Source organism: Melospiza melodia, chromosome 8 (assembly GCF_035770615.1).
Source record: "Melospiza melodia melodia isolate bMelMel2 chromosome 8, bMelMel2.pri, whole genome shotgun sequence".
Lineage (NCBI taxonomy): Eukaryota > Metazoa > Chordata > Aves > Passeriformes > Passerellidae > Melospiza > Melospiza melodia.
The window spans coordinates 5,402,134-5,417,286 of NC_086201.1; the positions used below are offsets into that span (position 1 = coordinate 5,402,134).

General features: G+C 41.3%; 1 protein-coding gene across 1 annotated transcript in view; it reads left to right on the forward strand.

Annotated features, from left to right (window-relative positions):
- LOC134420958 (von Willebrand factor D and EGF domain-containing protein-like) overlaps positions 1-15,153 on the forward strand; it is a 173,135-nt gene that overhangs the window by 133,257 nt on the left and 24,725 nt on the right. The window contains exons 21-24 of the mRNA XM_063161349.1: positions 2,209-3,057; positions 10,967-11,062; positions 12,026-12,121; positions 14,393-14,488. Coding sequence (XP_063017419.1) covers positions 2,209-3,057; positions 10,967-11,062; positions 12,026-12,121; positions 14,393-14,488 — 1,137 coding nt within the window. The remainder of the gene's footprint in view (positions 1-2,208; positions 3,058-10,966; positions 11,063-12,025; positions 12,122-14,392; positions 14,489-15,153) is intronic.

Consider the following 15,153-nt stretch of genomic DNA (forward strand, 5'->3'; position numbering starts at 1 on the left):
CATTCTTTTGGTTTGCTTTCTTTGTTTAAGCTTATTTAGATTCTTGGAGGGCTGCAGAAAGAAATTTTCAGGTATTTCAGGGAAAAATCTATCATGTTCTTACCTGAACTAAATTGCACACTGTCAATGCAAGCAAAAATCTGAAGCAATGAAAGCTGAGAGGGCACTCAGGTCAACACCCTTGAATGACACCAATACCCTACAAAGTTTAGTCACCTCTAAAGAGTGGCTGAGGGACCTTTATCAGTATATATCATAATGAATGACCAACAAAAGTGTGTCACTACTCTTCAGTGGTAGCATTTGAGATGTAAAAATTACCTTATCACAGAAATACTCCAAAAATATGCTCCCCCATACAGGGAAAGAGGAAGTTTATTTGAAGGATGGGGATCTCACCTCTATTATCTGCTAAAGAAATAAAAGATTTCTCTTTCTCAGGTAGTCAGTCTGATCCCCTTACTAGTTACTCAAATTTAATTGGGAGGAAAACCCATTTAATTATGACACAGTGGAAGGAGCTCAAAGCTATAATCAGGGCTCATTTTGGAAATTTGTCAGAGAGGTCATTCAGCCCTTCCCTGTCATTCCTGTTGATTTCTTGTCCCTGAATTAAATTTTCTAAGGGCTATAATGATCATCTATTACCGATAATTTTCTGGGGAGATACTTCTTTCATCTTTCTCTCATTCATTCATTTTTAAAAATCCTTTGACTTCTCCTATCTTCACATGCTCTTTTTGCTGATGTCCTCCTGCTTCATCATCTTTGTTCTCCCACTGTGTGTCCCTCATCATTCACCAGCCTTACTTGGGATACTGAAATCCATGTATTTGCCTTCTGCTCCACTAAATACACATATTTACCTGCTGATGGCCACAGCTCGATCCAGCACCATTGTAAATCTCCAAAACATTGTGCTTCAGGGCAATAGAAACTCATCAGCTGCCAGCAGAATGACACTCCTTATCAGCCAAATAAACACTGCTTTGTCTGCCAAGATTTGTTTTGGTCCAGTCAATGCCCTAACTTTCATCTGACCCTTGCCAAGCATTCCTTGCTAAATATGGTTAAGATCTCCATCAATGGGAGATTTTAGAAAGTGATTAATATTTATATTTAAAGAAAGAGGTGCATCCTGCATGGGGTTAACCCCAGAACCAAGCGAGGGTTGTTGTTCAGGATCCAATATATTCCATATCCTACAGAGTGAGCGTGCCAGAACCGGTTAAAAATAGCCTCTTCCATTCATTAGCGTCAGCAGATGGCCATTAATCTTCCTGAAAGTATTGATTCAAGCTCCTCGTCTCCACTTTCAAGGCCCTTCACAGAGTCCCCTCTGCCCATCTATCATCCCTCCTCACACAGCTGAAAAGGTGGCTGGCTCTGGGACAAGTGGGGGACAGTAACAAACCTCGCGCGCCGCCCCCGACGTCTGCAGGGAGCCGTGCACAGCACCGAAAAAGCTCTTCCATTTGTCTCCTTTAAAAGCTCCCCTAAAACTTCCCTTTGCCATCAGAAGGGCTGCAGAAGCGTTCCAGAGTCACCCACTGGTGTGATGGCACTGGAGCCTCTCCAGGGCACGCTCTTGGCGAGGGCCATGTTGACAATGTGTGTTTCTCCACATCCAGAATCCATCTGTGCCAAGCTGTGGTGTTCTGTCTCCTTGACTCTAAGAGCTGGAATGCAGACTCTGAGTTATGCCCTCAGAGCATTTCCCAGCACAGGCAGGTAATAAGAAGCAAATCCTGGCTCAGGAGGTCAAGAACTGGAAGATTCACCACAAAGAAGGTGCACAGTACCAAAACCTCACGGACTAGTGCAAGCCAAAATTAGTAAAGCAGCACTGCAAGATTTTGCTTAGCTGCAATTTAACCCCTGCCTATCAGCCCAGTGCTGCTACTCAAATAATGCCTGACCTTCCCTGAGACTTGCTACCAAAAATATATTTCATCGGGTTCATGAATGCCACCCTTCGAGTGTCATCATTGCAGTTCCCTGTGCATCTGTGCTGGTGTCGCCTATAGCAGACAGCCCCACATAATTGCTAAATCAGTGGGCATAAACCTTCCTGTAATATCTGATAATTAACTATTTTACTTCTAGAATTGATGTTCTGTTGTTTGTTCCAAACTCAAGAGTTCACTACGGTCCCTTTCAACTCTAGACCAGCAAATTTAGCTAATATATATCTTCCTTCTGCCCTAGTTTCAAGATCTTTCCAAACCCACATGGACTCTCCTGGAAGAAATAATGAAGATGTTGGAGACTCTCACCAAGATGTATCTAAGACACCAAGAAATGCATTTTCTCTTCTTTCCCAACCCCAAATCCCAAGACAAGATATTACATTCCTTTTGGAAAGAAACCCCTCAGCCGTTCACACTCCATCCCTTACAATGGAAAGGGAGACTTCCCAAGCTCAGACATCACCAGAAAAACAGCCTGATATGGAGTTCACAGCACCTGAGAAACAACCTTTCCTTGAGAAAAGAAGTGATCTCACACCCCTTCTGCATGAGGAGCCAGAGCCCAGGGCCCCAGCTGTCGGTGTGACCTCCCACCCCCCTGTCCATTTTCAGCCGCACAAAGAAACGACAGCACGGACTGTTCCTCCTCATCCCAGCACCAATCCAGGCTCATTCCCTGCAGGCTCACAGGCCCGTTCCAGGCATGGTTATCCCCCCAGGAAACGGCCCAGTGGAGTCTCAGTGCTGAGGAGCAAAGCACCCCAGGCTTTCCCAAGAGAGCAGCCCAGAGCATCTCCCGTGGCCGCGCGTCGCCCTGTGCCTCCCCAATGGCTGGGCCCCTCCCCGGCTGCTCCATCCCGGGGTGCAGGCTCTGCTCCTGCAGCAAGGCTCCCAGCACACCCCTCAGCAGCCAGGAGGGGCTTCAGCAGAGCAAGGGGGGCTGTGGGGCTGCCCAAAGGCAGCACTGGGGTGGTGTGTGCCGAGCTGCCCTGTTTCACGGGTGTGCAGTGCCAGCCGGCTGAGGATGGAGAGCTTCAGTGTGGTCCTTGTCCCCCTGGATACAGTGGTGATGGAATTACATGTGAAGGTAAGGGAGAAAATTCTCTTTTAAATGCTCTAACAACTCCAGGTCTAATAATTCTCCAAAGCAAAAATTATTTTTTATTATAAATTTGGAGATTTTTGGGGCCATTCTGTTTTCAAAACCAATTATATCTCAAAATAATAAATAAAACCTATACCTTTGAAACAGCTCTTTCTGCTTACAAAAATGATCTGTTTATTTGATATCATCTAATCTATTAAAACCAGGGACAGATTGTGATCTTGCTTAATGCCAGATTCATTCTACTAAAGTCATGGCATTCAAAACCATATAAAGTTTCTGTGAGAAAGAGAAAAATTGATTCTACTTCTCCATACAACACATTCTAGGAAAAACTAATTTTTCTAATATCTTAAAAATTACCTGTAAATATCTATCTAATATCTCAAATGTGAAACTGAACTTGTCATCTGAAATGTATAGCACCAGAAGGGTTTTCACAGTATATTGAGTTATTTATTAGGCACCTGACAATCCCTCCATAAACCCATAGGATTATGTACTTTGTTGAAGCAATGAATCCCCTGGCTTTGCTATCATTAATCACACCTTTTGCTGGCATCCCTCTGATAAGTTGATATCTTAACTGGCCTTCCACCACACAAAGCAAAAGTGTTTGTAACATTCATTCCCCTCTTTCTTTTCTGGTGTCTCATTCCTCATGCACAGAGCAGGGGCATCTCAGCCATGATGTAAGGGAAGGACCTTGCTGTAAGCCAGGTTTTGTGGGGGAGTGAAGCCCCCAGCACTGCTGCAACTACAACAGAGCACTATTGGAGATATAGTACAAAATGTACCAAAAAAAGGTTTTTGTAATGTTGAGCACTTCATCTTTTTGCCTATTTGCACATTTCTGAAACGCCCCTCCTAAAGGATTTAGAGTTACTTGGCACAAAGGAGTTTGTCTTTAACTTCTGGTTTATACCTAGAGATGGAAAAGCACCAAACAGGTTCTGATACTGGGAATCTCAAAGCAAGTCTGGCCACAGGAAGGCCTGTCCTCAAAATCCCATCCCATGTCCATATGAATATTTACAGTCTGGACATAAGGCTGCTGCGTGTTTAGCAGACCCATCAGATTACTACTTAAAACATAAATCTACCTTAAAATGTAAATCTCTCTCTGCCTTTTGCTTGTGAGATGTTTCCTTCAGTTACTGCTATTACTGAAAATCTCCCTGGAGAGTCCTTAGGATGAAATACTTTATTACCAACATCATTCTGCATCTTGGGGCTCGATGACACCATGCACAAATATCCTTTTTTGTCTCTTGTCAGTGTCCATGCCACCTGACTCAATAATTATCCTGTCCCTCCCCTTCTCTTCCCCATCCTGAGCCCCCTGCACACCTGCACCCTGGCGCAGAGCCAGGGCTGTGAACAGCACCCATTGTACCTCCAGCCGTGGGTGTCCCTTCCCATGTCAGATAAGGGTGATCCATCATGACAAACGAGGCTGAAAAACGAGGGAAATTTCTTGGATTAAGGCCTGTCACAGCCTCAGCTATCAGCACCTTGGGGTGCCCACACCTCACCAACTCCCCTCGAGACAGCAGTGCCCTCTGGGAACAGGAGGCACAAATACTGGGCAAAAAAATCAAAGCTTGGATGGGAGCAACATTTGCAAAGTCTCCAGGCTTCAACACAACATCCTTGGTAAGCCAGCAAAATGTCAAGAGACTCGGACACTATTGATAGTTGTCACCATCTTATTTCATATCAAAATTCAACAAGATAAAAGAGCCAGCCTGCTGGTAGCAAGTTTTAATGCCTTTGGGTCTTGAGGGGATGTGACCTTTGTTTAATAAGAATCTCTGAAAATAATCTAAAATAAGAAGTACTTCACCAAGTGGTATGTATGCTGTGATAGAATACAATTTATTTCTTTCCAAATGTGCAGATTCAAAACCAGGCTTGGAGGACTCATAGGAAATAAACATAAGCAGCATTCTGAAAACTAATTTCTTTCCTAGAGTATTTAATAACATATTTTATATCTTTAATATAAAATGCTATATATATATACATATTTATACCATTTATAAAATATATATATACATATATATTATGTATATACACATTTATATAATGTACACATTATATACATTTAATATATTTAATAGATAAAGATATTTTATATTTTTATACATAAAATTTTATATCTTTAATATAATTATCCCTCTGGACAAGCCCCTCAGCCTGCCTGTCACAGCTCAGTTGGAAATCCTCTCCCTCTGTTCTGTCACCCTGCACTGGGGGTGACACAATCTCAGGACCACAGGATGGAAGAGAGCCCTGGGGACCATCAGGTGTAACCTCCTACCTTCTCTTGGACAAACACAGCTGAATGTCAGTGTGTTTGGCTCATATTCAGATATCCAAACTGAGACATTTTCAGACTATTTCAGCAATTTCCATTTGGATCACTCCACCACTGCTGACAACTGTGTTGCCTGTCAGAAGCAGAGCCCTGCTTTTGCTCCTCCTGCTTTGGTGTAATATTATTATTATAAAGAATATTATTATTATAAAGAATTACAGATTATTTTCCTTCTATCAGCAGCCTTGTCCTCTGCAGGTGAGGGGAGATGAAACAGTGCCTCAAGGCTCTGCAGCTCTTTCCCTTCCTGCACAAAGGAAATAGGACCTTTTTGTAGTAGCCTAATATTCAGACTTCACAGCGCAACAGGGCTTTAAAATCTTCATTTCAGAGCAGTGTTTTGGAGACAGTCAAAAATAAAAAATAAGTAGGGGAGGAGAGGCCTGCTGTAGTCCACTGGATTCTCCCACATTTTCTCCAGCAGAAGATGCTCTCTGGCATTTCTGGAGTGAGCTCAGCCAAGCATCCCTCGGGTGATGAGGGAGGTTTTGCTAAATACCTAATTTTCACTCTGAGTGCTGTTTCCAAGGATATCTGCAGTAAAAACCAATGCATTGGTACAGTCTCCTTCTATCAGGTTTTGGGACAGCACAAATCACCTGCCCAGGAGCACTGCAGGAGCAGCAGAGCACAAAGAGATCTTTACACATTTCAGCTCCATGTGCCAGTTGAATAAAAAGCTAGCACTGTAATGATGCAGAAGGAGCCCAGACAGGATTGGTATCAGATATCAAAGCATTTCTGACATTTTGTCTGTGGCACACGTGCTGCAGTGATGTGTAACACTTGGGGCTAACAGTCTGATATATTTTTTTGTGTTGTCAGCCCCCCTAGAGCAGCTCCTTGCCATCCTGCCCCTGCTCCCCGCTCTGCCAAGGTGCACAGGCCATCACTTGCAAAGATGCTGCATCCACTGGGCAAGGAAAAGGGGAAAATGCTGCCATTTCCCTGGGCTCAGCCCACTCCCCAGGGTCTGTGCATGTGGCACTGCCTGAGAGCAGCTGTTGGAGCTCCTTAAGGTGCCCCAAGGTGGAACACTGCCTTTCCATTTCGTAACAGAATTGATCTGAATGAAAAATTCTGCTCTGGGTATCATTGCTGGGCTTCTTTCTGAGAGACCTAGACCTGAAAACTGATGAAACGTAAGGATTTAAACCAAATTTCTTGTCATCCTTTCTTCTTTTGTTTCCCTGACTCCAAGCTCCTTTGATAGGGATTTTCTGATCACTTAAACTATACAATTAAAAAGTCAGCCCCCATTTCATAGAGTACAGACAATTATTTAAAACCATTTTGGATTAGGTTGACCATTAAGGAGTGATATCCTTCTGGTATTTCAGTAGTCACAAAAGAGCCTCAGCATTCCTGTCAAAGATAAAGTTAGAATACTTTAGAAAAATATTCTTAAGAGGGTGAAGTCAGCAAAAATCTGAATTATTTAATTGGCTTTGTACAGCATTTTCAAGGAGCAGGGGAAGTCTAGAACAATGGGAAGTCTAGAACAGTGGGAGTGATGTTTTCTGCTCAGGAGTTAAAAACACAGCATTGCCTTGACATTACAAAACCACTTTTCATAATTTTGATAACAGGAGTAGTTATTATGAGATGGAGTACTTGGGAAAGCATTATGACTTCACCATGCACAGCCGCACAAAATGAGAAAAAATTTGGGTAGCTCACATTAATTGTTTTGACATTTTACACCCAAAAAGCTCTACCATCAAACCAGAAGTCCTTTCCCTTTCTCCAACAGCTGCCAACTGCATTTGTCTGGCAATATGTGGGAAAGATATAGGGATACTGTCTGGAATATCTTCTCAGAAATTATGGATCACATGCTCCAAAACACCAAGGTGATGCCTTGGAACTTTATCCTGTTCACCCTTTTTAGGTCAAGTCTGATTTCACAGTTTTCTATCCTAAAGTCATATTTTTCTGAAAGACCTCATTATTCAGTTATTCACTGTACAAAGGCTCTTCTATAACTTTTTTTAATTTATCCTTCCATCTTTTTCTGCATCTTTTCCACCTTCACTGTAGCTTTTCTGAGCTGAGAGCTCAGCCCTGCCCATGGTATTTAAGATGGAGTTTACCATTGGTACAGGCCATAAAGAAGTCTGGCATTCTGTGCTCTGCTCCTTCCTGAATCTGCTTTCTGAATCTCTGTTCCTTTCCTACCGCTTTATTTGGGATTTTTTGGCTGCAGAGGAGCACTCAGCTGACATTTCACAAAGCAAAATGCACTGGTACAACCTAGCCAGCACTGGTGCCTGCATTGGTATTCCCAATTTATTCAGTCAAGTTTCTCTTGTTAATATTCCAGTTGCTGTGATGGACATTCCCCTCACAACTGGGCTCCAGACTGATGGACTATTTAAATATGCAATGAGTTAATTTAATTGCAGTAACACATGCTTTAATCCTATGCTTCATTTCATTTATCTGTGCATCTCACATGCAAAAGAAACGCTTCACTCCACAGCTTTCCAAAAGAAAAAACAACAGCTGAGGAACTTTCCTTTCCCTTTTTTCACCCTGCCCTTGTGCTGAACACATTAAAACTTCATCTGCACATTTAGGAAGTTAGGTTAATGTATCTTTGAAAAGAAATAAATAATGTACAATGAAACAAGGTAGACTTCAGCGAAGTCTGTCCTGATCTGACTTTGGTGCAAATTTCTGAGCAGGCAAAGCTCTCACAGCTCCAAGCTTGGCTGTATTTGCACAAACCCAGGGCCTCACGTGGGGATGGCACAGGGAGTTACTCACTGTGGAGATGCCAAGCAATAACTCCATCCTGGAAGACATTTGCTGATTAGGCTATGGAAAATGAGGGAAAAAAACACAGCATCTGGTATTCCTGAGTGCCCCTGAAGTTATTGCAGAGAAACTTATAAAAACTGTATGATCTCATTTTAATGGAAAATAGAATTTTGGGGATATTTCCCAAAAAGCCTTTTCAAAGGAAACAATAATGCACTTCTCCATTTTCACCTCCAGATTTTAAATTGTAAACATAAACATACGTACACTTGACAGCAAGATTGACCATTTGCAGCAATGTTTTCCTCTTTGCTGCTATTTTTCCCTATCCAAAACTGCTTAGTATAAAAACCCTGCAATACCTTCCTACAATTTAGCAAATGCTCGTGGAAAAAAAGTATTCATTTCAGAAGATGAAAGATAGAAGTTTGGGAAAATAATTTGACATAAGCAGTATATTTCTATTACAGTGGGAAATGTCTTTTAAGTGAATATTACTCTTACTCTCACAGAGGAGCCAGTGTTCAGTTTTTATCTCTTGCTTTTCACCAGTAATAGAAGAGTTTTAAACATTATACCATTAAATGTCACCGTAAGAGCTAAATGTTTTAATATCCAAAATACCATGTTCCTTTCTGACAGTTCAGATGCATCTCAGGATGTGCAAAGGCCAGATGGGAAGTGCTCTATTCACACGGACACACTTGCTCTAAGTTCTGCACAAACCAGGCTGAAATAAAGCGTAAAACGCTTGAATGTCACCGTGCTTGGCACAGCTCGGAGGCACCTGGAGCCTTTATGCAACCATCATCCTGCAGGAAAGGCAATCACATTTCATGTACTTTTCAAAGAGTGGTATATTTTTTTTCCCCAGGTTTTGTACCCCCCTTTACAAAGGGGGACAAAGAAATCACAATCCCAGGTTGCTCCAAGCCCCATCCGAGCTGGTTTTTGGACACTTCCAAGGATGGAGCAGCCACAGTTTCTCTGGGCAACCTGTGCCAATGCCTTGTCATCTTCACAGCTGATAATTTCTTCCTAACACCTTATCTAAATCTGTTTAGTTGTCCAGACAAAGATGATTTGGGTTTATCCCTTCTCTTTTTATTTTTTTCCCCCCACAGATATATACTTGGAATTTCAGCTAAGCTCATGTTGATTTGCAAATGTCTCAACCTTATCTAATCAAAACTAAATTTAGCTTAATGACATTCTCAGCATATACAGTATGGATCTAAAATACACTTGTAAGTCTCCTATTTTCAGGAAGGTCAAATCCTAAAGTTACATAACGCAGCATTGAAAATTTCATCATTAAATACCAAATACATTTCTTCAATGCTATTGGTGTCAAAGTGGCTTATTAAACAGCACCTTCTTGGAGTTTGTCTTTTTTAATACAATTAGAAAATGTGTGAGGGCTTTCATTATTTTTTTTGGATGGCAAAGTTCATATTCCATGGCCTGGTGACAATCACAAGGGGTGATGAGGTCTTTAACACAATAACTGCATTTAAATTATGTGGCTCCCCAAGAATTAGTCCTTCATTTAGCTTTCCATTTCCATAGCCCATTTTCCAGCTTTAGGAACAAAATGTGGTGCATTAAGGTTCTCTTCCCTCGTAACAATACTTAAAATGAAAGATGCTTTGTTTCAGGTCTCGTTAGCTTCATTTTGCTTTTTCCTTGGAATAACCTTGCTTAGCCTCATATCCTTCATAAAAGACAAAACTCTGCCAGTGAAGTGAGCCAAAGTACAACATTTTTCACTGTATTCACTTCCCACACACAAGGGAAGACATTTTTCATTCTGTTATGTGAGGTGCCCTTTTTTTCTTTTTCCAATAGCATGAGGTGCCTCTGGAACACATTTCTTGCTCTGCTTCTGCCACAGAGTTTCTCCTTTGAGTCTTAGTAATCATCCTGTCCCTTCTGTGATGATTTTGTCCCTTCACTGGTCATTCTGTCCCTTCTGTGATCTTCCTCCTCCTCTTTTGAGTTTGCCATATGCAATTACCTCTTATTAGAGGGTTACAAAAGAATTCTCAGGTACCTGCCTTAGATCTTAGATTTAAGGGTCCAAAATCTCCAGGCTCCCTGTACAATAAAGTTTTTAGATTCAAAATTATCAACATTTGAAAAACAAGCATGCCTTCAGCAAATAGCCTGTTTCAGGCTTTTCACACTCATCCTTTCCACACTCATCCTCTTCATTTCACAGAATTACAGTAAGTCAAGAAATCTTTACCTAACTTGCTGCTTTGTCTGCAGAGCTCATGCTGTTCCTTAAATATTAACTTTTTTTGCTTAAATGTTTGCCATTTTGCTGACAAATCCACTCACAAGTCTTTTCTATGAGGAAGAAACAATCTCTGCCTTATTGTGAGTTCTGACACCTGTTAAGGCTTACTGACCATCCACAAGGCAAATTTCTAGAGAGGGATGGGCAAGGTCTTGAGTTGTGACTGCTTTGTGCTTCATCCATCACTAGCCTTCAAAACATGTCCTTAAAAACGTGCCTGCTCAGAAATTGAACATGATTATGTTGAAACCATTCCCTTGCAGACTCCATACAGCTGCTCATTAGTGCTGTGCCGCTAATGGGGTAGCTGCTGCTGTCCTGCAGTGTTTTCCTCAGTCAAATGGCTCACTGGATTAATAAAATGGGGTGGGGAAAGGAGTAACCTGTGAGGTGCTCACAGCCACGGAGAATTTCATGTTTGAACTGTGTTTTTTTCCCTCTTGCAGCTCAGTGTGAGCCCCCGTGTGAGCATGGAGGAACTTGCCTGCCTCACAACACCTGTTCTTGTGCTTATGGATTCGTAGGGCCTCGGTGTGAAACAGGCATGTATGAACTCACTCAGGCTTTCCTCATCACATGTTTCAATTAGCAGAAAATTACAAGAGAAAAAAAAAAAAAAAAAGATAACCACCAAAAAACCTTCTTTTCTTTTTTCCCCCTATATTTTCCCTTAAAATGTTTCTTGAATACAAAGGATTCAAGTAATACAGTAGCTATTGCAGAGCATATATTTACCAGAAGCATTGCTGTATTATGTAAAAATATGCACATCTAAATCAACATTTTCTACGTAAAATTGCTTCTGGAAAAACAAACAAAAAAGGAAGAAAAAAAGTGCATGTTATTTATAGTAATATTTAGGAAATTTAAGATTGTGAGTGAACGCAGTAATGCTAATTTTGAGAACACAAAAGAGCAACCATACCTATTAAGAGTAATGCTACTCTGCAATACAAGTTTAAAAAGAGATTCAATGCAGAATTTATCTGAAAATCAGCCTTCAAACCCTTCTCTATCAGCAAAACACATGCACTTCCATCATTACAGACCTCCTTGCTTATTTAAATATCAGGCTGCCCTTGAGAGGAATATAATTTTATCTATGAAACCGAGTAGCTGGAATATTTAAAAAGCAAAGGATTTCAGTTGTGTGGCTTCTCATAGAGAAAGCAAATCAAGGAAAGGGAGAAAGCAAATCAAGGAAACCTTTAGTTTATCTCCAGGACTAATACTATCAGTTATTGGCTGTAATAGGGCAGATTTAGGATCTGCTGAGGTGTTGGTGATGAGATATTTTGATTTTTCAAAATTATATTTTTTAAAATATTTTCAAAAGATTTTTCAAAATCTTTTCTCATAGAGAAAGCAAATCAAGGAAAGGGAGAAAGCAAACATTTAGTTTATCTCCAGGACTAACACTATCAGTTATTGGCTGTGATAGGGCAGCTTTAGGATGTGCAGTGGTGTTGGTGATGAGATATTTTGGTTTTTGGTGTGTTTTGCAGCGGTGTGCAGCAGGCACTGTCACAACGGGGGGGTGTGTGTGTCACCAGACGAGTGCCAGTGCAGGCAGGGCTGGAGCAGCCCCTCCTGTGACACAGGTGAGTGCTTGGCAGGGCCTCATCCTCTGCCCAAAAGTGCAAAAAAATCCCTGACACTTCCCCACAGCTCGGTGCCCAGACTGGGAATTGCTGCTTAAAGAATTAAAGCCTAAAAAGAGGAGACCAAGTAAGAATGAAATCTTAAGAAGAGGAGACCAAGTACAGGGCAAAACTTCAGAGAAGCTTGAGTTTACATAACTGTTCATAAGTTTAGATGTTTATGTAAGTTATTCCTGAGTTTAAATGCTTACTTAAATCTCAGGGAACTTACAAACAGAATCTTTTTGCAGCTTTTTAACTTGTGTGATTCTGGAGCACGGAATCTTATCACGCTGTGCTGCCAGAATTCACACTGCTCCTCCTGCCTGCATCTCTCACTCACAGAGCACCTACAGAAAGCATCCACACGAGTGGGGCAGCTCAGCAAAAAGCCACCTCCACCCAAAATGACAAGGTGTGGACTGGAATTAGAGACTTATTTCTCAAAGTTTTAAACAGACACAGCTCAGAGCCCCCCTCTCAGGATCAAAGTCCTAAAAGCTGGGGTGGATTTTCTCCAAAGGCACAGAAACTGCAGCACTCACCTGGGACAAGGCATGCAAAATAGTGAAATATTAAAAGATGAGAACTCCCTGAATCAGTGCCAGACCTGAAGGCTCCAGAGGCAGTCTGCCTCTGCCACGGTGAATATTAAATGGCTGAGACACCTTCAGCCTGCATTACCTTTCCTGGAAGGTGAGAGATGTCATTTTAACCTCCATCTCCTGGAGATTGCTCTTCCTGTAAGTGTTAAAATGACAGCCCTACTGAGGGAACATCAATTAGCCCAGCTGTGATCCACAGGAAATGACTGGGATTGTCACTGCTGCTCTGGTTCCCACTAGCTCTGCTTTTTCTTCTCAAGGAGTTCTGCAATTTTATTTTGGGGTGGCTTTAAACAGAGTTGTTCCAAGAGAAGGGCAGACAACAAGCAACAGTAGCAGTAACTTCCAGACCAGAATAACAGCAGCAGGATTTTTTTTGTCTGCTGACAGCTTTGGTGAAAGGCTGCCAGACTCCCCTCTCTGGCACAGTCTTGAGTGCACTGCACAGAATATTTTGTGGGCACTGCTGGGGTTTCCCACCTCAAGTGTTATAAAAGGAATGTCAGGAAGAATACAGGTATAAAATTTAAAAAAAAATTTAAATAAAGAGGACTTCATCCTGGAAATATGAACACTGACAGACTGACAGGATTATGGACACCTATGAAGTAACCAGGACAATGACATGGCTAAACCAAATTCCTCTTAAGCAATGAATTAAATCCATTTTGACTCCTTAAGTTACCGTTCCTTTGTCAGAAAAACCCCTCATCTAGACTACAATTTCACTTTTTTTTTCTCTTTCCAAATTGACATTTTATTTCTTCTTTAGTTCATCTGAAACATTTTAGTGACCCCTAATTTATTTAAGCTTAAATGCATTTATATTTTCAATAGGCTATCCTGTAAGATACTGAAAGACAAAGGGAACAGAAAGGAAAAGGCTGGTTTAAAGTGTCACTCTGCTTTACAATGAAAACTTTATCAGATTCCTTATTCTTCACATACTGAGTTCCCATCTAAATCAATTTGAAATTCTAATAGTTTTGTTTTTAACAGTCTGGTACTTGCCACATAGAAATATGCAAGACAGCTTTTAATTCCCAATGCCTGTTGTATCATCTAGAGTAATAACAGATACATAAAGAGGCAAAGGGGGCTCAGCCAGTGGCTTTGTTGGTGATGAATGAGCCAATGTGTTGTGGGAACTGGCATTTAAATGAGGCAGAACAAACAGATTTTTTGGTGCACACCTATTCAAGTCCATGGAAATGCCACAATGCTCTGCTGAACGCAGACAAAGCAGCAAACAATTAATATCTCATCTCCAGGTTATCCAGGGTGTATTTTATTTGACTACATTTACTGCCTTGGGATCATGCTTGGTGAGAATACTGGAATGGAAATAAATGAACTGTGCGAATAAAAGAATACATCCGAAATAAATTAAATTATTACATTAAATTATAGGCTATTTCATCTCCCAAGCTATGCTAAAACACCTCTGAAATGCTCCCACTGTGTCGACCATGAATAAGTGCTGCTGCACAACTGATCTGCAAGGGTTGCATTAAACTTTTCACTAGAAATATTCACTTTAATGGCAAGTGCAGCAGTGAAATAGTGCCTGTTCTGAAAAGTCCAGCATTATCAGAGATTCACGAAGTTATCTTGTGTTCCCACCCAGCTGTGTGCAACCCTGTGTGCCTGAATGGAGGAGTCTGTGTACGGCCAAACACGTGCTCCTGTCCTTCTGGTTTCTATGGGCCACAGTGCCAGAGAGGTAAGAAAATTTCATTTATCATCTTGATAAAGGGCCCAGGCTCTAAATATAAATATACCCATAACATTACCTGCCCCCACATGAAATATATCCAGAGACTCTCCTTGTCATATCTACTTGTACTCCCTTGTTGTTATAGTCTGCTATAAATCCACTTTTTATTGTTCCTGATGGTATTGGGAAGAAGTAAGAACTTATTGGTGATGCCATTAATAGTAACTAAGTAATTACTCTAAAACAGTGATATCATTAATTAGCAACTATTCAATTAAATGAGAAAGCATGGCAGTGCTTTGTTCATTTTGGTACCCTGCGGTGTGCACTGTACTGGTTTCAGAGCCAGGTGATAATTTACCTTCAAATGGGGATCACAATGTCACCTACTTGACCACCCTAAAGTGCTGTGGGTGGGAAACTTCTGGAGGACTTCATCACATCAGTAAAAATGTGATCCAATATTGCTCTGATGGAGCAGGAGCTGATTTTGAATCCCTGTCCCAGCTCTAAACTGAGGCTGACAGTGTCCTGGGCTTCTCACTCACTCTCTGCTGCAGAAGGCAAATTAATTAATCCTTTAATGACCCAGTATCTCATACAAGGAAGGGAACTTAGGGCCCAAGCAGCTGGACCACCCCTGTGCTCTTTTTTTCAATATGGATTGAAGA